Source organism: Emys orbicularis, chromosome 1 (genome assembly GCF_028017835.1).
Source record: "Emys orbicularis isolate rEmyOrb1 chromosome 1, rEmyOrb1.hap1, whole genome shotgun sequence".
In the NCBI taxonomy this organism is placed as follows: domain Eukaryota; kingdom Metazoa; phylum Chordata; order Testudines; family Emydidae; genus Emys; species Emys orbicularis.
The window spans coordinates 138548211-138572090 of record NC_088683.1 but is presented as its reverse complement, the minus strand read 5'-3'; the positions used below and the strand labels follow the sequence as shown (position 1 = coordinate 138572090).

General features: G+C 47.6%; 1 protein-coding gene across 1 annotated transcript; it reads right to left on the bottom strand.

The window, feature by feature from the left end:
* Positions 1–43: 43 nt before the first annotated feature.
* On the bottom strand, positions 44–21603 carry LOC135883962 (zinc finger protein 501-like). Its single transcript, XM_065411276.1, has 2 exons — positions 20620–21603; positions 44–289 (listed from the first exon to the last, which is right to left on the bottom strand). The coding sequence occupies exons 1-2, from the start codon at positions 21601–21603 to the stop codon at positions 44–46; spliced, it is 1230 nt and encodes a 409-aa protein (XP_065267348.1).
* Positions 21604–23880: the final 2277 nt, after the last annotated feature.

Below are 23880 nucleotides of genomic sequence, written 5' to 3'. Positions count from 1 at the left end.
GGTACATCTGTAGGGGCTTTCCCCCTTGTGGATTCTCTGGTACCTAACAAGGTGTGAGCTCTGGCTGAAGCTTTTCCCGCACTGGGGGGCATTTATAGGGTCTCTCACACTTGTGAGTTATCTGGTGTCTCAGGAGGTCTGAGCTCTGGATGAAGCTTTTCCTACACTCCTTACAAGTGTAGGGTTTCTCTCCCGAGTGGGTTCTCTGGTGCTTGATAAAATGAGAACACCGACCAAAGCCTTTCCCGCACTTAGCACACTGGTAGCGTCTCTCTCCTGCATGGGTTCTCTGGTGGTTAACGAGGTCCGTGTTGGCACTGAAGCTTTCCCCACACACCTTACCTCTGTAGGGTGTCTCTCCTCTGTGGAGTCTCTGATGAGATGTAAGGGGGGGGGCTCTCCTGGAAGCTTTTCCCACACTCAGTATATTTAACATGTGGGTTCTCTGATGTTGACTAAGCTCCAAGCTCTGACTGATGTTTTCCCCACATTTGCGCCATGTGCCCAGCCTCTCTCCTATTTCTGGCAAAGAGTCATTTCTTTGAGGTTCTTGAAACTTATTTCCTGGTGAGTGGTTTTACCCTGGCTCTTCCACGCAGGGGTATTCCTCTCACTTTCTGACTTGCACTCACTGTCGCAGGCTTTTCCCCAGTCAGAAGTTCGGGAAATATTATCGTTGGATCTTTCCAACAACGTCTCTTGTGTTTCCACTGGCTCAGGTCCTTTATGAGAAGGAGAATCCAGCAGAAGCCTCTCCATCAAGAACGCCTCATCTTCTGGAATAAAAAGAAAATACGCACATGATCTGTGTACTTGGGACAAATACAAGTGTGGAATAGGTAAACTTCAAAATCACAACCCCAACTCAGAATAAGATAAGAGAGATAAATAGTCAGGAGCCAAATCTTCATAATTCTTGATCAGAGTACCAGAAGGGGACAAATTGTGCTTATAAATCCCATTTGAATATTAAGAGAGGTAGAGGGAAGGAAGTCGATCAGTATTGATGGAACAGTGACATCTGGAACAAGGATATGACGGCAATTGGAACAAGAGAGGACTATATTATTTGAGACAGAATCTGAAGGTTTCATGCTGGCTTTTCTGAAATTCCATCTTCTTATTTATACTCTAATTGTTTTAGATTGCTTATGCTCATTCCTCACCTGTAGAGAAACCTCTCGGGATCACCCTATCCACAGAGACCTGGAGATTTGGAAAACAAGTCTCTTCCCCTTGTTCCATACAGGGAATCACATCAGGTTTGGATATCGTAATTCCTGATCACAGGAAGAAAAGCAGGTGATATCACACTTTAGAAAACAAATCACGGAGTACTTACAAAGACCATGGACCAGATTCTGACACCTTTACTCATATTGGGCTACAGCTTTCTCCATAAATAGTCCTACTGACTCCAGAGGGAGTATCTGTGGAGTAAGATACTACTCAGCATGAGTAAGTAAATTAGAACATGGCCTTGTGAGGTTAAACTCACAGCTGTTCTTCGTTGGCGTGGACGTGTAATCCAAAACTGATGGGAAGATGTTCAACGAGGAGAGATGTGTTGCCTCTCCTTTAGAAGCTATCACAACTTCCCTACATAGGGACTCATGGTGCACACTTATTATGCCACCTGCCAGTTCCTAAACAGTACACCGCGTCGGAATGGAGAATCGCTTCCTAAGCCTTGAAAGACCAGCGCTCCCTTTCCAGGATGAAGCCAGTCTTATTGTGAGCATGTGTCTGGCACTGGGGTAGGAGGGGAGTAGAATAATTCTGGATACGTATTATGTCTGTACATTGACAAAGACACAAAACACAAAGACATTCTTCCTCCTTAGACATGCATGCAAGCACTGTAGAAAGCAGAGGGACATACAGAAACTCATGACTATGCTCAGGCAGATGCCCATATACGCTGTCTGTCATGTACCTCAGAGGGTTGGAAGGCAGGCTCAAACTTTAGTATTCAGGCCAGCCTCTTGTCAGGGAAGAAGTGTGTCTAGCTAGGCACGCAGGCCTAGATCCACAAAGATACTTAGGCCCTTATGGACTTAGGCACTTAAGTCCTGTTTTTAGACGTCACTGAGCCACAAACGCCCCACTCGGCTGCTGCCTGACCCTGTAGGTGCCTAAATTTGCTAGGCACATACGTTTTTGCAGTAAAAGTTCCCTACATGCCCATGTTTCTGCCTCTAAGCATGTGCGCTGCTGTCTCACTCTAGGCCTAAACCCCAGAGCAACCCACAAAAGGGAGGAAGATGGGCACTCATCTGCCTAACGTGCACAGGGCCTGATCAGGATTATAATATAGGTACAAGCCAATTTGGGCTATGTAGCTGTGTAGTAGGATCCTCAGTGGGCTGGGTGGCCCAGTGGGTAGCATCCACTCAGCCATGGGCTAGTGGTAGGGGAGCCTGGGCCCCCCAACTCCATCAGCCTCCAACCCCAGGCCCTAGGAGGGTCAGTAGCATTGACCATAAAGGGTGGGGACCCTCTGAGTTACCCTCCCTGGGACACTCCTTATCACTACTCCCTCTACTTCTGGTCCCAGATAAGGAAAAAGCCCCAACCAGGCTCAGCATACAGTCCTGGTACTTCAGGGAGGTGTCTCTAGCCCCCTTTGGCAGAAGCCTGCAAGATAGATCTCTACTCCTCTCCTGCCTTCTGGGCCGGGTTGCTCCCTTTTCAACCCTGTCTCCAGTTGGAGCATGCTCTGCGGGGTTGGACCAGCAGGGTTAACTGGGCCCAGGACTGTCCTTTAACCCCTTCTGTCCCTGTGTGGGGTTTGTATACCCCAACACAAGCTGCTATATTAACGCTTAATAATATGTACACTTAAATATTTGGAATATGTATTGTGGGTAGTATTATCAGCATAATATATATGTACGATAGCCAACGTATTTTAGTCAACACACCTAACTCAGGCTTTGTGGATTGCAGTGTTGTTCCCGTAATTTTCAAGGTGCTGAAAAGTTAGGTGTTGCGATGCTAAGCATCACAATGCCTAAGCCCCTTTATGGAACTGGGTCCAAATGTCCCCCAAAAATAGCTGTCAGGTGCAGAGACATCAAGGAAGGCAGGCAAGCAACCACAGGCACTAAACAAATAGCTACCCACTACAGAGCCAAAGGCAGACAGGTAGGGATCCAGCAAACATGGCACTTAAGCACATAGGCCAGCAAGCATGGAGAACTGCAGGTGGCTAGGCAGACTATGGGGAGGCTAGCAAGCACCTATACAAGTCAATGCCACCTTGCAGGAGCAAAGACAGCTGAATCCTACTATTTTATCCTGGGAGTTAAGTTCTCAGATAGCAAATCCACTCTGTTCCCCAAATCAATTCACTGACTGCCCAGCACAATTGGACACAAATCCTGGGATCCATATTCCAGGCACCCCAGATAAGCAATGGGGTGAATCAGCATAGGCTTGAAGTCTGTTACTGCTCCAGTGAGTATCTGCATTTGGCAGCCAGACCAATCTGCACAAGCCCCTCTTAGCAAAATACAGTATTCTTGAAAAAATTAACTGAGCACAAGGGAGCCATGGATTAAAATGAAGAAAGCTTGATTGTCTGTGGCCACAACCATCCTAGAACACACATGGCTCTGGAGCTCTCACATGTGCCTTGAGAAACCAGTTATCTGTGTGTGATATAGGGTTGCCAACCCTCCAGGATTGTCCTGGAGTCTCCAGGAATTAAAAGATTAATCTTTTAATTTATGTCTTGTGAGGGAACCTCCAGGAATGCATCCAACCAAAATTGGCAACCCTAGCTGTGATGAGGTGTATAGACCCTATGCTGCAACAGCCATAAAGGGGTTAATGGATAGAACTGCTACTTCCCCACTTGTGGCTCATTATTTGACGAGCAATAGCTGGGATAAAAGGCTGCAGCTTTGGCAGAAAGGGGTAGTAGCTGGAGGGGACTACATGGAGGGAGTGCTTCTGCAGGGAGCTTGTGCTGCCTAAGGAGCAGACCCAGAAATGCCATGGGGTGAGAGTGCTAGGAAATAGCTATGTGGGACTGGACTTTCTTAGGACCATGTTATTGGGCCCTTAGGAAGACTGCAATAGAAGGATAAAAGTAGCTGACATGGGCCTGGAAGACCAAGAGAATGTGATCTTAAAAGGTCAGTATATTCTTAATACCCCTTTAGAGCTGGGGAATAAGATCCCCCACCCCCACCCCCCTCCATGCTGGAGCTGCAGACAGCCTGCAAGCCTAGATCACTCAGTGCCTATTCCAGATTATATCTACTACAGCTGTTGTTATGGTACAGGCATGCCAGGGCAGAAGAATGCTTATTAATCTTCCCAAGTATAGACTGGGTCAGAGTGTCCTAAGGCAAGCAGGGTGTGAATTTCTTAGGGTCTGGATGTGATAATAAGATGCTGTCTCATTTCCAGAACCTCTGCTTGCATTTGAAAGCAAATGGAACCCTTGAGATGTTTCTTAAGACTTGTCTGTAGAATTTTTTCAATGTATTGGTTGCCAACTAAACCAAGGTAGCTAGCCTTTACAAAGATAGTAATCTGGACAACATAATCGGTTGCTGTTTTTTGGCTGGGAATTCTGAAGATGTGGGGGAGGAAGGAATTGTTCTGGGTCAAATAAACTATTTGATTTGACTATTTTTAAACATTTTAAATTTTTTTTAAATTGCCTTTTCAGTTTGAAATAAGTGTTTTCAAATTTTCTTTTAAAATGTTTCACTTTGAAAAGTCACAACAAAATACTTTTGTTCAGAATCTTTAGTTTTTAACAGATGCAGTTCAGTAAAGTGGACACACATTTGCAAAGTTTCAGTGTTGCTGAATTGGTGCTGCTTCCTCCTCTCCCTCATTTTACACCCCCCACCCCCTCCCAAAAAAGCAAAAAAACTCCAGCAGAAAAAATGGTACCTCACTCTAGTCTGGACAATTTGTAAACTGGACACTTCATGAACATTTGTTCCAGATTACAAAAGTAGCCTGGAACAAACACTTATGGAATGTCCAGACTAGGCTTCATAAAAGATATTAACTACATTGGTTAAGAATACTAGTGTAGACATACCTCTAGTCTGGCAAAGGCCTATGTGGATCTGCATAGATCCTGGAATGAGAGGGTTAAGAGCTGTAATTGCCTATTGACCATTAGGGCTTGATTTAGATGCCTAGTGATGCTTGGCAGTGATTGATGATCTCATTTCTCATGTGAGAAGGGGGGGCAGTCACAGACTTGCACAAATTACTGTAAGTGACATCTAATTTTGTGAGTGGTATTTGGGAGACTTACAAGTGGTGCTAAGTCCAAAGATCCTAGCAGAGCCCATGGGCCTAGTGAAGCCTCAATGAGGGAGAGCCAGGTGACATGCACAATCTACTTTAGAGGCATCTAACTCTGGTGACTGTGCTAGGCAGAATTTAGAGTACCACCACCACCTTCTCCCCTCTCCCCTCCCAGCCCTAAAAAATCTAACCCCTTGAATTTTTAATGTGGAAAAATAAGCAGATATTTTCTTTTATCCATCATCAAAACAAAACAAAAAAGGACAAGCACCCAATTCTTTTCTACCTCTTCAGGTCATCTTTAAAACACGACATGCCAAATTTTGAGCTGATTTGTGTCCACACTTATTACAATTCTTCTATTCCCCAATACTCAAGCCAGTCCCTTAACTTCTAATTAGCTTGCCATTAGGCAACTTCCACACATGCTCCCAGCAATCATCTAACCATTGATTCTTAGACAGGAGCTCCTCAGGGCAGGAGATGTCTTATGTGTTTGTACAGTAATTGGCACAATGGGACCCTGAACCTGATTAGTCTTTTGGTTGCTATTTCAATGCAAATTATTATAATAATTCTCTAGGGGCTTGTCTACATGGGGATATTGCCTAGAATAGCTAGTGTGGAATTCAACTATTCTGCTAGAGCTATTCCAGAACAGCTCCATGTGTGGATGCTCTATTCCAGAATAAAAGTGGGGTTTTAATTTATTTTAGTCCAAACCATAGCGCAGGCAGGGACACAAACACAATTGAAACTTTTTTTTCATTTCAGCTTGTTACTTAATTGCTAGTCCCACAGTACTCCTGCCACCTCTTTCATTGCCACCCTTACAGGTTGGATTCTTCTTTTCAGTTCTCCAGATCTTTCCGATGGCACTGAGTGTCCTTCCCAAGTACATATTCTTTCTTCTGATTCAGCTTCTCTCCTGAAATTTCAATCAACAGCTCTTCCAACTTCCCTACTAGTGCAACTTCATTTTCTTTGTGTTTGCCCTCAAACCATGGTCTTGACACACATGTCCACTGACACCATATTTACCAATTACCCTTTGTCAGTCAAAAGGGCCAGATCATATGCTAGTTTTCTGTCTTCACAGGCTTAGTCTAGGATGAAATGTCAATGTTAAAACTGAGATGGAAATATGCTGATTCAGACCTATAGCTAGGCAAACAAGTGAGCAGGCAAGGCAAAATTAGGCCCTAATTCTGTAAGTTACTCCACATGGGCTGATCCCACTGAAGTCAGTGGGCCTTTGTGCAGCACAAGGGTCCATCTGCATGCAGTAACTTGCAGCATCAAGGCCTAAGACCTATATATTCAATTCTGTGTAAGGTGCTCCGAAATCAGAATGCTTCCTTTCACAACCTCTTTGCATGGGTCCAAAGGCTATTAAGAATCAGGTCCATATGTCAAGTATCAGGGGGTAGCCGTGTTAGTCTGTATCTACAAAAACGAGTCTGGTGGCACCTTAAAGACTAACAGATTTATTTGGGCATAAGCTTTCGTGGGTAAAAACCTCACTTCTTCAGATGTAGGTCCATATGGGTTTTCTTCCTTTCTCACAGGGCCTACAACAGACAGAAGGATTCAACTCTTGTCTTTGCAAAACCAAGACACTTCCCACACAGTCTGCCAGCAACAGAAGTATGCTGCTCCCCAGATTCTGCAAGACAGAAGGATTTCCCTTCTCCCAAGCTGCCAGACTTTTGAAGGTATGTGTGACTAAGTGGGACTGTTAATATTTTCCTCAGTTTCCCCTATGCAGTTCTTAAGTATCTAGGTGGTGGGATAAGGGTGTATGGTTGCTGCAGAGTAAAGGGCCAGGGTACATAAATGCCCCGACACTCTGTCTCCTAGCAACTGATGGCCTGGGCCCCTCCTCTGCAAAGGTGCCAACTGAAGGTGTTGGAGACAAAGGGATCAGGTGACCTCCTGGCCTGGGAAAGAGAGAGAGCCCAGAGAAGGAGGGGCTGGACAGGGGTTGGAGTTTGGCGCTAGCTGGGGACTGGAAGGGAGGGCAGACGGGGGTCTGCCTCGCTGGGCCCCAGAATGGACCCGGCAGAGGGGTCCTTTCGCTGGACCTACAAGCTCTGTTTTAGACCGTGTTCCTGTCATCTAATAAACCTCTGTTTTACTGGCTGGCTGAGAGTCACATCTGACTGCGAAGTGGGGGGTGCAGAACCCTTTGGCTTCCCCAGGACCCCGCCTGGGCGGACTCGCTGTGGGAAGCGCACGGAGGGGCATATGCTGAATGCTCCCAGGAGAGACCCAGGAGGTGAAGCCGTGTGAGCTTCTTGCCCTGAAGACAGTCTGCTCCGAGAGAGAGGAGGCTCCCCAAAGTCCTGACGGGCTTTGTGGGGAGCAGTTCCAGAGCATCGCCCGGGGACTCTGTGACAGTATGACCCACTGGGTGGCTGTAGACCAGTCCCTTCACCATCTTTGTGCCTAATCTGTAAAATTGGAATGGCACTGCCCTCCTTTTCAAAAATGCTTTGAGCTCTACTGAGAGCTATTTAAAAGCTAGGTATCTCATTAAAGATGCAGATAGGCACCAGTGGTGTTTTCAAAAGTGTCTAGGTACCTAACTTCTCACTGAGAGGGAGGCACTGTTGCCTAGTGGATAAAGCACCACACAATACCTGGGTTCTATTCCTAGCTCTTCTATTACCCAAGATTACCCAGTGGGCCAAGTCACTCTAATTGCTCTGTGCCTCAGTTTCACCATCATTAAAATGGGGGTAATACTGACTTCCTTTGTAAAGTGCTCTGGCATCTTACTGATGAAGATTGCTATATAAGAGTTAGGTATTGTACTCCATTGATTTCCTTTCTCTCTTCCCCCCCCCCCCCCCCCCCGGCCATTGAAATCAATAGGATTTCAGCACCTAGCTACCTATCTGCAACTTTAGGTACCTAAATACAGGGTTGGATTTAGGGGCAGATGACCCAGGCAACCACTGGGAGGCACCAGGCTCAGGGTACTGGTTTTTGTTAGTGACAAAAGGGAAAATAGAATGTTTGTTTGAAGTAAAACGTTTCAAGTATTCTGTATGTGGATTTATCTTAAAGGAAATTTTTAATTTTATATATGGCATAAATAAATACAGATTTAACACTTCTAGTGTGCAAATTTATCATCTGACAAGGCATGATACATGAAAATTGTACACCAAACTCATGAAATGGGCTACAAATGCAATAAAAATGAGGTATTCAAAAGTTTTACAAGAGGGGTATGGGCATGTGTGCCGCAGATGCTCCTTGCCTGGGGTACCATTTGGTCTAGGGCCGGTCCTGCCTGAATACCTTTTGAAAATGTGTCTATAAAATTTACACCTTTCTTGAGTTAGAGACAGAAGCATTTATTCCCCCTCTTTCAGATGGATTTCAATGTATTAATTAAACTAAAATCCTATTTAGTGCTAGCAGTGAAAATGACTTCTAATGGAATGTTAAACTGTAATATACTGTTCCACCACTAGGTGGCACTGTATATAAAACATTCTAAGCCAGTGGTTCTCAAACTTTTGTACTGGTGACCCCTTTCAAATAGCAAGCCTCTGAGTGGGACTTCACCTTAAATATATGAAAAAGGATTTTTAATTTATAACACTATTATAAATGCAAAGCGGGGTTTGGGGTGGAGGCTGACACCTTGTGACCCCCCCATGTAACAACCTCGTGACGCCCTGAGGGGTCCCAACCCCCAGTTTGAGAACCCCTGTTCTAAGCTAACCTGAGCCATAATTGGCAGAGCATTAAAGGATCTTATATAGACATGCCAGGCGTCTTCATCATAAGTAATCTCTGTAGTGTGTCTATAAGCAAGCTCTGTAGCCAGTCCATATCTGGTACAGAGGAGCCTAACCAGAACCAGTCACTGATTGTTCTAGGAATCTGAAAACAAGAAGAAAAAATCATGGGTGGGGAGCTCTTCCCACACTTACTGTGCCATTCTCCACTAATGTGCTTCAGCATTTGCCCTGCAGGAAACACCTTCAGGATTCTCGTGTCTTGCTCACAACACACCTGTTAATACATCCCAGAATCATGTTTGCTTTTTTTGCAACAGCATCACACTGACTCATATTTAGCTTGTGGTCCACTATAACCCCTAGATCCCTTTCTGCCATACTCCTTCCTAGACAGTCTCTTCCCATTCTGTATGTGTGAAACTGATTTTTTCTTCCTAAGTGGAGCACTTTGCATTTGTCTTTGTTAAACTTCATCCTGTTTAACTCAGACCATTTCTCCAATTTGTCCAGATCATTTTGAAATATGAGCCTGTCCTCCAAAGCAGTTGCAATCCCTCCCAGTTTGGTATCATCCGCAAACTTAATAAGCGTACTTTCTATGCCAATATCTAAGTCGTTAAAAGATTGAGAAGTTAGTTCAGCCAGTATAGCCCACTCATCCTTGCCTTCTCCAGTGAAGCTGCCAACAACGGGGCCACCCATCCAGTGGTGAGGTCACCCATCCAGTTGGATCTAGCCTGAAACCACCTGCTCCTCTCACATGGGCAACCAAGCAAGTGGCCAGCTGGGTAACGGCTTTCAGTCACTATGGACATGGGCTACATTGGAACTGCTACCCTGGAACCCACAGCAAGAGAACAAGATGATTGTGAAATGCCTATGTAGTGTTATCTCTGTTCAATGGGGGTTGAAAGATTGGGGGTGGGGGGGGGGAGAGGAAGAGCTGGGGGAGGAAGTGCAGGAAGGGGGAGTGGGACAAAGAAGGGGAGAGGGGATGGGCAGGGTCCCCTGGGGTAACTGGGGAAGGGAATCAATCTCAATATACAAAGTACAACTTTTTTGGGGGGTGGGGGGAAATAAGTGAAGGAGCAGGAAATACACATACACACTTCTTCCCCACCCTCCAGCTCCCTCTCTTCAACTACCACAACAGAGCTACTGCTGTGTCTCCTTCATTAGTCCCTTCTGCATGAAAAGTCTGATGGGGCTGATGCAGTAGTACCTGTGTGCTGGCTTCCTCATATTATTCCTCCTCAGGCAAGTTCATTCTGTGGGATCAAAGTTCAGAAATGAGTGACCAATGGGGCATGGTGCTAACCCCCAAGTCTGACCTGAAACAAAACTTAGCAACACATCTTCCCTCAGTGCCCTGTGCTAGCTCCCCCTTGAATATAGGCTCTGTCCTGACTCTCCAGGTTTCCATATGGCTGGCTGTACTACCTGCGGGGTCATGTCTCTCTGTGTGACTAAGACACCCCTGCCAGCTACATTCCATGGGAGCTAAGCAGCTCTCCACCAATAGGAGGGGCAGAAGACAGAATGTTCACTGTGGCCGAATTACAGCCCTTGCTCCCCGAAGAGACAAGAATCACAGTGGACCTCACTGCATTCAGAATTGAAAGCAAAACTTGCCTCTGAACTAGCTTACCCTCCCTAACTCTTTACAGCAGCGTGCACCCATAACAAATAACCAGGGCCAGCTCCACCTTTTTTGCCGCCCCAAGCGGCAAAGCAGGGGGGGGAAGCCCCACTCTGTGGCACTTCAGCGGCAGCTCAGCCACGCCGCTTCATTCTTCAGCGGCAATTCAGCGGCGGGTCCTTTGCTCAGAGAGGGACTGAGGGACCTGCCGCCGAAGACCCGGACGTGCTGCCCCTTTCCATTGGCCGCCTTAAGCACCTGCTTCCTTTGCTGGTGCCTGGAGCCGGCTCTGCAAACAACATACTCTCAACTCATCAAGCTATTTCTCCTACCAATGGGGAAGGGAGAGAGAGATTGTTGGGATTTTCTATTTTCAGCTTTAATTTTTTTTTATTAAAGTTAATGTTTAAAATTAAATATACACAAGTTAAGAGAGGAGGTACTGTACATCTGGGGTCAGGCTTGAGTTATGAGGGATTATAGGTATCGGTTACAAGGCTCACAAGATACATACATATCATACAACCAGCATAGACCCAGATTGGGGTGTGGGAGTTTTTAAAGCGTCACTAGATAAGTGGGCTCAGGTACGCCACCCATGGAATGTATTAAGAGTCCAAGTCAGTATCACTGTAGCGAATAAGTACATGGGTGGGGTGCGTCCCTTGGTGCGTCAGGGAAGGAAGTGGGTTATTTCCCTGGTCGTCAGTCTCAGTTACTTGACCTGGTACTGGCAGTGTCCCATGCTGTGTTCCATATAGATGTCTCTGGACCACCTGATGGTGTTGGACACCAGGAGCTGTCTCATGAACCGGGTGTTGCATCGACCGACTCCGCATGCTCTCAGAACCGGCTCGTTGTGGGGGTCCCATGAGCCCAGGGCTCCCACGATCAGGGTGTGTAGCTGGAGCTCGTAGCCCTGGGCTCTCAGGGTGTCGGCCAGCGGGGTGTACTTCAATGCCTTCCGTTCTCGGGCCTCATGGAAAGCCGATGACCTGTTTTCAAATGGCACCATGACATCTACCATGAGGACCTTCTTCTTTTCTGTGCCCTACTACAGTGATAGGCACTGTCTAAGTAGGCAGATGTTTGGCCAGAGAGAATGTTATGCCATGAAAACTAATCTAATAGTTTCAAGCTAAAGGAAGGAGATACATGTTTATTTTAATTATTCAGAGGGAATCACCTTCCTACCTCTCCATGTTAGCTATTGGGGGGGGTGGGGGAAGGACACTCTCTGTCCCCCACCAGTGTTCTTGTATAAAATGCCGCCTATGTAGCTACACCAGACTCGCTTGTATTCCCATATGCTGCATTTCTGGCAGCTCTTTTGCAGGGGGCCCTGTTGCACTGCAGCTGCAAAGATTCCACTTCCCTTTCACTCATGTGCTGTTCCTGGGTTTCCTCCACCTTTTCTTTTCTGTCCACAGTTTATGCTTGGTGAGATGAATTATTACAAACATCCGTCATTTCCTTCTTTTTCCCTGCAAAGGACTTGGCACCACTCCTTTTATGTGTGTGTCTGTCATCTGTCACCCCTTTTCACAGATTCTTCTCTCCCTGTTCTGGCATGGCTGATAATAAATGAAACCTTTCCCATAAATACCCTGTTGGGAGAATTAGGAGAGTATCACTGGAGATGGGGATTCATCCCTTGTGTGCTGTGTGCTCCAAGCAGGAACGTACAGCTTATAACTGAACCACTTTATTAGCGTGTTACCAAAATCTGGGAGGAGATGGTGTTGGTCAGAGCTGGGTACAGAAACCTTAGGGTATGTCTACACTGCAATCAAACACCTGTGGCTGGCCCATGTCAGTGGGCTCAGGTTATGGGGCAGTTTAATTGTGGTGTAGATGCTCAGGCTGGAGCCTGGCTCTGGGACCAGCCCGTTTCTCTCTTCCCCTGTCCCCAGGAATCAGAGCCCAGGTTCCAGCCTGAGCCTGAACATCTACACTGCATTTAAACAGTCATGTAGCCCAAGCCCCTGTCAGCTGACATGCAGGGCTGGATTAACCTTTTTGTGGACCTGGCGCCAAACATACTTGTGGGCCCCCATGTAGTCACTATGGGCTCCTTCTGAGTGTGGGTCTGGTGTGGCAGCACCATAGTATACCCAGTACTGAATCTCAGAGAAATTTTTCATTTTGATCACACACCTCTGCTTAACTAAGTGTATTGCCATACACAGCTTCTGCAGTCCCCAGTTTTTCTCATTGAGCTGTACCCATGTGGGTTTACCAGTGAGCAGAACTTTCATAATGATCAGGGAAAATCCCCACAGATTTATCTCCTTCCTCATTCAGGCAGTCTATAGCCATGTCTCCAGTACCACACTATTTCACCAGCCACTGTATATGGTCCTGGCCTCAGATCAATAAAGTTCCACAGCCAGCAGATACCTGATCAAGTCTGACAAATTCCTCCGTCAGCATCCATCCTGCTATTTGAGCAAGCCACTTGCAAACATCATTTCTCCAACCCTGGCTCTGTGAGCACTTAGCCCCTAGGAACCTGCAGTCACCAGCCTTCATTTTCCCTCTGCTCCCATCTACATGCTATTCCACTACCTGGTCACCACCACCTCTCCACATGCTTGTTTCCCTTCTACCTTGGATGTGCTCCCCAGACAGCTGGTCTTATTCTCCCCCTGCAAACCGGATCTGCTTCCACTTTCCCTGCTCCCCATGACATTCCTTTCCTACTGGTGACCTCTGTTCCTTGATGTTAACTCCAGTTTCTTTATCTGCTTCTGCCTTAATGGCCCCCAGTAGTCACAGAGCTACCTGTAGCTTCTCTGGCTACAGCCATGGGGCCAATTGCCAGAGTCCAGCCTTAGACAGGTGCACCTACTAGCTGCGGGAGGGGTGGCAATTCCAAGACTGAGCACGCTCAAACCTTGCAACGGCAGCACTAGGGACTCTCAATCCTCAGCGCTGGACTTAGGCAGCTGTAGACTCTGCAGTTAGGTGCTTCCCTACTCCAGGTCAAGGCTTTAAGTATCTGAGATGCCCATCACCTGCAGCAGGGGCCCCCAATTCCTGTGCACCCAACAGCTAACACATAGTGAAGAAGGTGCAGCCTGGATGATTTCCGAGGCTGGGGCACCAGGAGATTCCCCATTCCTGAGCAGCAGTTCTGCAACAAGCTCACACCATCCCCCCTGCTGTGGGACTGGGACCCTATGAATACAGTGGAGTTACCCCATGTATAAGCAGTTCCACCCAAAGCCTGTTGAAGTCAGTGGGAGTCTTTTCATTGTCTTTAATAGGCTGTGTATAGAAGCAAAGGGACTAATTCTAGACTCTAGGAGTACAGTGCATTCTAAACACTATGCTGCACTGGTTTACTATTGTAAACAGGAGGGACTCACATTACCTAGTGAACAATCAACACCTCCTGCAGCACTTAACTTTTTCTGAGAGGCCTCCCACCCAATTATTAAATGCAAACCTGCTTACCTTACAAGGTTTGAAAATATCAGGTGGTATGGTTACAAAAGCAAGGCACTTCTGAATTCAGTAGGAATTCTGAATGTGCACAGAACGCAGGACCAGTTCCTGCATGGTTACAGAACTGCAGTAAAGTGGAACAATTTTCAGTTTGTGTGAATAGAGGATATCTGGATCCATATTATAAGACTGTCCCACATAATGAGGAAAAGTTGAGGTGCCTTTGCTGTTCTTTTGTTCCACTCTTAGTTTCTGTGGAGAACTTGCCAATGCAATATTACTGTCACCTTCTTTTTAAACAAACAAACAAAAAATGGTAATGGTTGTTGAAAATAGCAATTGTGGTCCTAGTCAGCACTGGGAAGATGTCAGGATTTGTTGCTCAATTTTATCTTACTTTTTCTACAGCAAATTACAGTGGATCAGTATTTGATCTGGGAGAAATGAAATAACAGACAGCGGCCCAAATTGAACTCGAGTGCTCTTGAACTTTGATGGTGTTCAAATCTGGAAAGGAGGTGCTAGATTCCCTTTCTGAATATTAGATAAATCTGGAAAGGAAAAGCCAATTTCTGCTTCTGTCTCTCAGAAGTGGAAATTGAGTCACATCCTCCTGCGTGCCTGGTACTGTACCTAAAGCTGCCCAAGTAGAGCCTTCCCTCTCCTGCTTATTTTAACTTCTCCTGGTGGGGTCCACATACCTCCCTTGCTAGGCTTCAGAAGAGGCACATTGTCCATTCATTCCACCCAATTCCTTCTTTGGGGGCTGCCGGCTGAGGCCACCAGCATCCCTAATCCAGTCTGGGGAAGTCTTCTGAGCGTGATATCTGGGCCAAAGCCTTCTACTTCTTGTGCATACATGTTCCCCAGTCACAGTACCACCCTCTTCTAGCAGCCTGCTCCCCATTCACAGCAAGCCAGTGCATCCGGGCTCACCAGCCCTGGCAGCTTCCCTACTCTCTCCCCCTCCCTTTCCTGTTGACGGTAGCCAAGGGAATGCTGGGAAATGTAGTTCCTTCCCTGCTCCAGGGCCGACTCTCCAGGCAGGGAGCTGGCCAAGGAACTACAGCTCCCGGGATCCCTTGGGCTCTTGACTTCCGGGCTGGATCCCTGCAGGCAGAGGATGAGAGTTGGAGCGTTGTTGCCTGTTAGAATGTAGCAGGGCCCTGGTACAGTATATCCCGGGGCGGGGGTGACTGGCAGTCTGCCGGCCTGTGGGGGAGTAAGTGGGGCTGGGGAGGTTGGTAGCCAGGGTGCTGCTCCTTGCTCTCTCTCGGGCCTCTCGCAGTACTGCAGGAGGGGAGGAGGCGGGCGTTAGGGGACCCTTCTGAGCGTGGGCCCGGCGCCACAGAACCATTGGTGCCATGGTAAACCCAGTACTGCTGACATGTGTTAGCGGTGGGTGTTTAATTGCAATGTAGACATAATCTCAGAGCCCAGAACAGGCCTTTCCACTAGGGCTGGGGTTTCATCCCTTTTGCCATCACTGTCCATTCTTGATCTGGTGCCAGGTTTCTACATAGGTATCAGGGATAGAAAGCTGGGATCAGGAAATGCACATTTTACCATACCCCTACTTCCTACTCCTCTCTAGGACATTGAGGATTTAGAAACTGTGTGGTTTTAACCCTAGGGTTAGGGATTGTAGAGCTGATGTAAGCCTTTCCCCGATAGCTCCTGCATAGAGGGGGGTGGGCTGGAAGGCATAGCCTCAGGGAAGAGGATGTGGGGAAGCCCCCCTTGCCTGCAGGTAGTCTCTCCAGTTCAGCCAGACTTCCAACCAGAGGATCTGGCACATTATTAAATTAGGGTAGGGGCAAAGGTGGCTGTGAATCCCTTCTACGTGCTCTTGATCCCTGAGGCCAGTTTGAGCTGCTGTAATTGATGACTGCCTGCATTGGCCAATGGGGGCGTAACATGTTCTGATAGTGCCCTCATGCTCCCAACACTGGTTCTATGCCACCTGGAGATTCCTCTACAGCAGGGGAATCCTCAGTTGACCTTTTAGTTGCCCTTGAAGCTGGCCTGCTTTGCCCTGTTGAAGTGCAGCAAACAAGCTGTACTGGGCCCCAGGGTGTGGCCCTGTGTCTCAGTTTTCCCATCTGACAAATGATTCACAGAGGTACCCTGGAGCTTATCTAGCTCAATGCAAAACTGACATTTGTTTAACTGTCACTCATTGACTTCAGGAGGCATGTGGGAAGGTAGTTCCTAAACATGACACACAAAAGGGTACCGGTGGTTAGACCACTTACACTGTATGTTTCAGGGGAACCAATGGGACAAGTTTGTGGGAGGAAACCTGGACAGGAAGCAAGGCTCAGTGCGGCAGCAGCATCCCCAGTCAGATGCTACACAGTGCATGCACAGTTTCTATAAATAACATTCTGCTTCCACGCTGTTGCACAAAATGAAGGAAGTGACTGATGAGAGGTTGACGAGCTCTGCGTTTGTAGCTTCAGACACTGGGCCCTATGTGGTGTGCGAAGCACAGAATTGCCCTGGGATGGCTAAAACAGAGATTTAGTGACATGCCCTGGGTCCATGGAACACATTGAGCCAGCCCCTCCGGTCTCACTGAGCTGTGCTTTGCACAGGATCCAAGGGGGTAGGGGCAAAGGTGACTGTGAACCCCCTTTACACACTTTTGATCCCCGGGGCCAGTTTGGGTTGCTGTAACTGATGACTGCCTGCATTGGCCCATGGGAGTGCACTAGCACTGTGATCTAGTGGACTAGGTCTGATCCTAAGAGTCCAGACTGTGTGACTTGAGGCAAATTACTTAATCCCACTGTACTTTTATTTACACAATTTAAAAAGGCCCCACAGCGTAAGCTAGGACAGCTCCAATTTGCACTTCTGTTCTATTCAGGTTGTTATGCCACACTCATCATTGTGTTATCTGAGCACCTTCCAGCAATGCATTAAGCAATGTGACTAATACATGTCATGTGTTTGTTCCTCATCCTCTCCCCAGAGGGAGAAGCGTGTGCAGTTTCTTGTTTCAGTGTTTTGTTTTTAAAAAAAAGTCCCTATAGGGTTTGTGACAGCAGGGAAAGGGGCCAGTTTCCCCTGGCTACATCCCTCTCTGCCTTTGATCTGCTCCATCTCTCCTCCATTCTGCCTCTTACATGCCCTGACACATCCTGGATGCCCTCTGCTCTGGAGGGAGAAGGACTCCTGCAGAGGAGGCACAGAGCCCCCATGCACTGGGCATATTCACTGGGTGTGGTTTATGGCTGCCTTACGGCCCCCTTTGGGCTAGCCTAGTTGGTGCAAAGGGGAAGCTATTCATCTGGCTCAGTGTGTTCCATTGGGGTGGGTTGGTTTGTTTTTTTGTATGCACGCACCTCATTGATGGCTCCTGAGACCAAGCATAGAAAATTTCAACCCAAAAGGAATTTGCCAAAGTTATGAGCTATAACGAGAGATGGGGTTATAATGGAAATTGCATTTCAGCCTTCGCTGTAGCACTCTCTGTCACATTTGCTATTCTAAGGAGGAATTACAGAACAGATCACAAACCACCAGCTGCCAGGACTGTGGGAATAGCCCCTCCTACCCAGACCTCTGCTCTGCTGTAGCCACGTTCATCTCACAGTGGATTATTCTAGAATGAGATTACACCACTCGGCCACTCCTGTAAGGGAGTGAGTAGGTTGTTTCATGCTCTGGGCTTTTATCTTAGATTCACACAGATAGATTAGATGAAACTGAAGACAAATCCTAAGAATTCCCATCATCTCCAGGTTTTTATATGGGTTACATGGCAGCTGTGCTAGACAAAACCCATCTCGCTGTGAAGAGGTCACACCCATTCATTTCCAAATCTGGTCCCTACTGGGGCCATGAAACTGGGGAGTTCAAGATCTCACTCAGAGGGGGGGGGGGGGGGGAAAGATGGGAAAGCAGAAAGTATTGGAAAGAGAGATTTTATTTCAGAGACATTATTAATCCATTAATCAATCTGTTTTAGGTACTTCTAAGGTGCCTTGGTAACACTGTGGTTTCTAAGCACCGGTAGCACAATAGGAAGCTAGAGTATTCTAAAAAGCACCATTAAACTGACAGGAGGACCTGGGCACCTGATAGGAACCGATACCTGGGATGGGGTATGGCCAGAACATTAGACAATCTCCATGGAATTTCTGTTTAAATGAGAAAATTTACCATTTACCAAGGTTTTTCCAATAGTAGCTAAATATGATCCAGAGAGAGGAGACAAGTTGTAAAGAAGCTACTAGGGAGGAGACAGGCTTCACTCCTGTCTGCAAGAGTCCATATATCCAGCAGTTTGGGAGCAGGCTTTCCAGCTCTCAGCGACCTCTTAAATTTACACATACCTCTCTCTCCTGCATTCTGCTTATGAGGCTCTGTGCCCCCGGTAGAGGTTAAAGTCCTGCTGGAAGAGGAACATATACTGTAACCGCTACATGAGCAAAGAAATGGCAGTGCCCAGATCACCCTTCGACAGCTATATCACTATGGGAAGGACAGGATGTGGGGAAGCTAATGATTTCAGCTGTGTGGCAATGAACAGAGGAAATAAATCTAGTATGGGGCACAAAGGAAATTCCAAAGACACTGATTACAGTGTCTTCATAAGAGTGGTGAACAACCTTAGCAGCTCTGGCAATGGGCCCTGAGCCCTAAGACCACACCGAATCTGCATACAATTTTAAATAAGTTTACATAAAGATTTTAATCAGAAATAAATGCACACAGTTATTTTTAATTTATAGAGCACTGTTAAATGTACACAGCACCGTACAAAGCACATAGAAGGACAACATATGCTCGGAGGACTGCAAGGGAAGGAGTTTTCAGTGAGGAAAGTGCCATTGCTTCTCTGAGACCAAATTCTCGATGCCAGGGTTTTCCTTTGAGTTGGTCTCAAGCATTAGGAGTTGCTGGCTTGAGTCCAATAATTGGCTGCAGTGTTTTGATTTATTCAGATTCATAACAGAAAAGTTCCATTCACTGGAACTACCCCAAACTGCAGCCCCCATCACTGAATTCTAGAGCGCTGTCAGATCGGCCATGCAGCAGGCATTTACCAAAGTTCAGTATGTTTCCTTCATAAAATTTGGATGTGAAAAGATCAGACCATTAAAAGTCAGTCAACTTTAGCTGAATTTTGGCTTAATCTTTGAGTCTGCAAATTGAAAAGCATATATGCCCTTTGAAAGTACGTAGAGCAAATGAGTCCTGGAATTTCTGGATCCATCCAGCATCTGTCTGACTCTCTGTCAGATTTCTGGAGCATTTGTTGGGAAGTCAAAACCAAAAACCCATTGGTCTGAAGTTGTCCATGGAAAATACTTGCAGTTGCAAGCAAAAGCCTCAGATCCCCTGCAGCTTCAAAGAAAGGCATCCACTCCACAAAGTTCCTCCACTTCCTCGAGCAGCGGGAAACAAAGGTCCCTGCTCCTCCAGGAGTTACAAGCAAGTTCCCTGCTCCTGTCAAAGTTTAATATTTCAAAATACATTTAAATAATATTTTGTCATCTGTTGAGAGTCCAGAAGTGGCTTCAGGTTCCCAAAGAGTTCTGATCCCTTAGAGAGTGGCAAGTTTTGCCGAGCTAGCTACAGAATGAGCCTTTCACAAGCTTTCTTGGCCAACAACTGCTCAAACTCCTGGATCTGCTCCGTAGCTTTAGCACACACAGGAGTTCTTTATTCTCCTGCCCCCCAGACCCTCCATTGGCTCTCACCAGTACTCCACCCTTCTGGAGATATTGTGAAGCCATGGAGCCAATTACAGAAATAATAAGCACATCACAGAACTAATACGTCTTCTCTATTCCTAATTTCTAGGATATCCAGCCACACTGGATAAACACATCAGCTTGATACTTTTGCTAAAATAACTAGCAGTAAAACAGTCAAATATATTACAATTTAAATGTTTCATGGTGAGTCTTCAATGTTAGCACCCTAAACAGAGGAGCAGGGCATCTCTTGGAGTGGTTTCCCGCTTATTTGCCTGCAGATGCAGGCAGTTATTAGCACTATGTTGGGTCACGTTCTGAAGTCATTCTTCACAACTGTAAGGGCTACAAACTTAATATAGGTACAGAGAGGAGAACTTAAATTCTGCAAAACTGAGGCGTCACCAGTAGGCTGCAAGTTGTGTGCCACAATCTTATAAGCTGCAGATGTGACCCAGAGCCAAATTACCGCTTGGCATTTTTACCTTCACTTCAAAATAAAATAATTTAAAAAGGAACAAACCAAAACAAACAGGAAAATTGACCCTGTCATTTCATCACCTGCCAGGTCTGAGATTCCAGACTGATCCATGTCCCAGCACACTGCCCCTTGGCTCCAACCACTCTGTGACCCCAAACATTGCCTGTCATCCCAGGAATGTGTTCCACCCTCCTCTTTGATTCAGTCACCCACACTCCCAATTGCTGCAGATGTTTCATGTGCCTTCATGGCACCATACTTGCCCAGGGACCGAGCCACTGCTGCTCCCTACCATACGTGCACTCTCTGATGCGACACTAAGTACGAGTTGCGGCTGAAGCTCTTCCCACACTGTGCACATTTGAAGGGCTTCTCCCCAGTGTGCGTCCTGCGGTGCCGGATCAGGGTGGAGTTGTCGCTGAAGCTCGTCCCACACTCGGAGCACTTGTAGGGTTTCTCTCCTGTGTGCGTCCTGCGGTGCTGGACAAGGTGGGATCTCTGGCTGAAGCTCTTCCCGCACTCAGGACACATGTAGGGCTTCTCTCCTGTGTGGGTCCGGCGGTGGATGATCAGCTTAGAGCTCTCACTGAAGCATTTGTCACAGTCCGTGCACTTGTAGGGCTTCTCCCCTGTGTGCAGCCGCTGGTGCGCGATGAGGTTGGAGCTGTCACTGAAGCATTTCCCACACTCGGGGCATTTGTAGGGCTTCTCACCCGTGTGGAAGTTGGCATGTCTGATGAGCCCCGAGTTCTGGTAGAAGTTCCTCCCACATTTTGCACACACATAGGGCCTCTCTCCGGTGTGGTTCCTTTGGTGCTGCACGAGATGCGTGCTCTGGCTGAAGCTCTTCCCACAGTCTTTGCATTGGTAGGGTCTCTCCCCCGTGTGGATTCTCTGGTGCTGGATAAGGTGCGAGCGCCGGCTGAAGCTTTTCCCGCACTCAGTGCACACATAGGGTTTCTCGCCAGTGTGGATCCGCTGATGGCGGATAAGGTCTGAGCTCCGGTTGAAGCTCTGCCCACATTCAATACAGATGTAAGGCTTCTCGCCCAGGAGAGTTTTCTGGTGAACGATGGTGTCTTTGCGTTTCCTGAAGCCTCTTTCACAACGAATAGGTTTTTCCTGTCTCTCCTCTGGAGAATGTATCTCCTGCCTCTCACAGGCTTTGTCCTGGTCAGAACTCGGAAACGCTTCCCTTATGAAAAAGTCTGATAATGTCCCAGGGGCTTCCACTGGCTTGGGACCTTCCTGCTGAGGATCCTCCTCCTCATTTTCATTCATGTTCCCATCACCTGCTGGAACAGAATGAGAATCCAGACATACAGCACCCCCTGCTGTTCCAGTCCTGGGCTCTCCCTCTCTTCACTGCTCTGCCAAAGCATTTCATTTCTGACCTATGCCTCCCCTTGCTATTCCTATAGACTCAGAGCTCTGGCACCACACCTCAGTCCTGATCTGCATCTGTGACTGTCCTGCGCTATCTCTCTTCCACTCTCCACATATTTCCTCCAGTAGCCCAGACCCTCAGAGAAAGAGGGCAAGAGCCTGATTCTGTTCTAATTTACACCAGTGTCATTCCAGTGATTTAACCTGAGTTGCCCTGGATTTACACTGACGTAAGTGAGAGAAGTATCAGTCCCACAGAATCCAGGCTCATGAAGCAGACACCTTGACTGCAAACAACGTGATTAGGCAGCTACACTGGAAGCAGCCTTCCCTGACATCTCTTATCTCCTGCTCTGAGAAGAATGGGAAAGAATTCCCTTCATGGACACTGTACACTGGCTCTCACAGTACCCCCTGTTCATAAATCCCGATTCACCACTCACTGGTATCATGGGATGTGTTCGGTCCCCCTCGACACCCTTTCACTTGCACAAAGCACTGAGCCTGTACTCATAAAGATTTTAAGACGAGGGAAGTGAGAAAGGGAAAAGGAAGAGAAGAAGTAGAATAGTGAAGACAAAGATGAGGGAGGTGAGGGTAGAGAGATGAGACAGAGGCAATAAAAAACGGGAGCAAGATCTGCTGAGGGCACAGAGCAGAAACAGAGAGAGGAGGAAGAGACACGGAAAAAGCAGAGGGGGCTGAATCTTGGGATCCTCACATCAGCGTTCCTAGACCAATAAAAACAATCGAGTTTAGCAGTGATCTGCAGGGAAAGGCACCTACCAGAGGGACACACACCAAACCAGCATTTAGCCCTCTCCCCTGCCTCCCCAATTACCTCTCTCCCGCAGACAGTTAACTGACAGCATTTGGGGCTACAACAAGAACAAATCCCCCAGGGGACTCTCGGGCAACCCACATGCCGCTATTTAGCCCCAGCCTTTGTGACAGCGGAGGGGGACCCTGCCGGATTGTAGCCGCACAGACCCCCGTGTGCTGTCTCGGAGCTGGCTGGTTTGTTTTTTCTTTCCTTTCTCAGTCATCATAGCCCAGCCTGGCGAGCCCCTTTCTGCTGCAGCCCAGCCTCACGGGCAGCAATTTCTTGCCTCTCAGCTGTTGTTTTCTCCCCCCCCCCCCCCCTCCCCTGGAGCTGCATTTCCACTCTCTCCCATTATGGTAGGCTCCCCCATCCCTGACTCACCTCTCCCACTGGCAGCACAGAGGTGTATTTTATTCCCTTATGCTCTCTGGCAAGGGCGGGGGAGGGATCATTGGAAGCAGGGGTTCAGGCACTTTGGATACTAGATGCTCCCCCAGCCCCAAGGAGCAGACAACAGGCTCCAGGGTAATGGACTGCTGGGAATAGGAAGTCCCTTATTTCTGAAGTCCGCCAACCTCCCCCGTCCTGTCCCCCTGCCTGTAAATACTTCCTGCTTCTCAGTAGGCAATGGGTGAGGGCTGTGCTCTATGGTTGTAACCCTTACATCCCCAGGCGAGAGGCGAGCGGGATTGTCAACCCGGGGACACCGGCTGCATTTTTTGAAGTCGAGATTTTAAAGAAAAAAAATTGCACGGGGTTTGTTTGATCACGGAGTGGGAATCAACCTTTTGTTTGTGGGCAGTTCAGGAAAATCACCAGAACTATACCGAAAATACACTGGGGAGAAGGGGGGCAATCTCCCTTTCATGTCTGACCAATGCATCCCTGTGCCCGGGAGCTGGAACAGTTTGATTCAATGGCTCTCAGCATCCCCACCATACAAACAGTAAACCCTGTATGTGATGGAAACCACTTCATGCCAAGGGGTGCAGTGGCACCCCTATGTCCCTGTGCATTCTTCCCAAGCCTCTCCTCTGCTCCTGTCCAGGGAACTTTCACTAGCTCTCCCCTGCCTCTCTGCTGCTCTCTTTCTTGCCTGGACACTGGCCCCTAGCCAGGAACCTTTCCTTAGATGTTGTCCCCTGAGTAGCTCTCTCTGCCAAGAGAGATACTGCCAGCTCCTTTCCCTGGTCCTGCCTCCTGCTCAAGCCTTTCCTTCCAATGTACACAGCCTCCCACCGTCCCCTGCTTTCTCCCTCCTCAAAACAGTCACGGGCCAGCTCCATCCCCTTACACTCTGGACTGTGCCTCTCAGGACACTGTCTGTGCCCTTTTAGTCCAGCAGCCGA

What these genes read in the sequence shown, in the direction of transcription:
- LOC135883962 (XM_065411276.1), bottom strand. Translation starts at nt 21,603, where the DNA reads ATGAATGAAAATGAGGAGGAGGATCCTCAGCAGGAAGGTCCCAAGCCA. An exon ending in TGTCGCATCAGAGAGTGCAC is followed by an intron (nt 290 to 20,619) that starts GTATGGTAGGGA and finishes GTTAACCACCAG; the next exon opens with AGAACCCATGCAGGAGAGAG.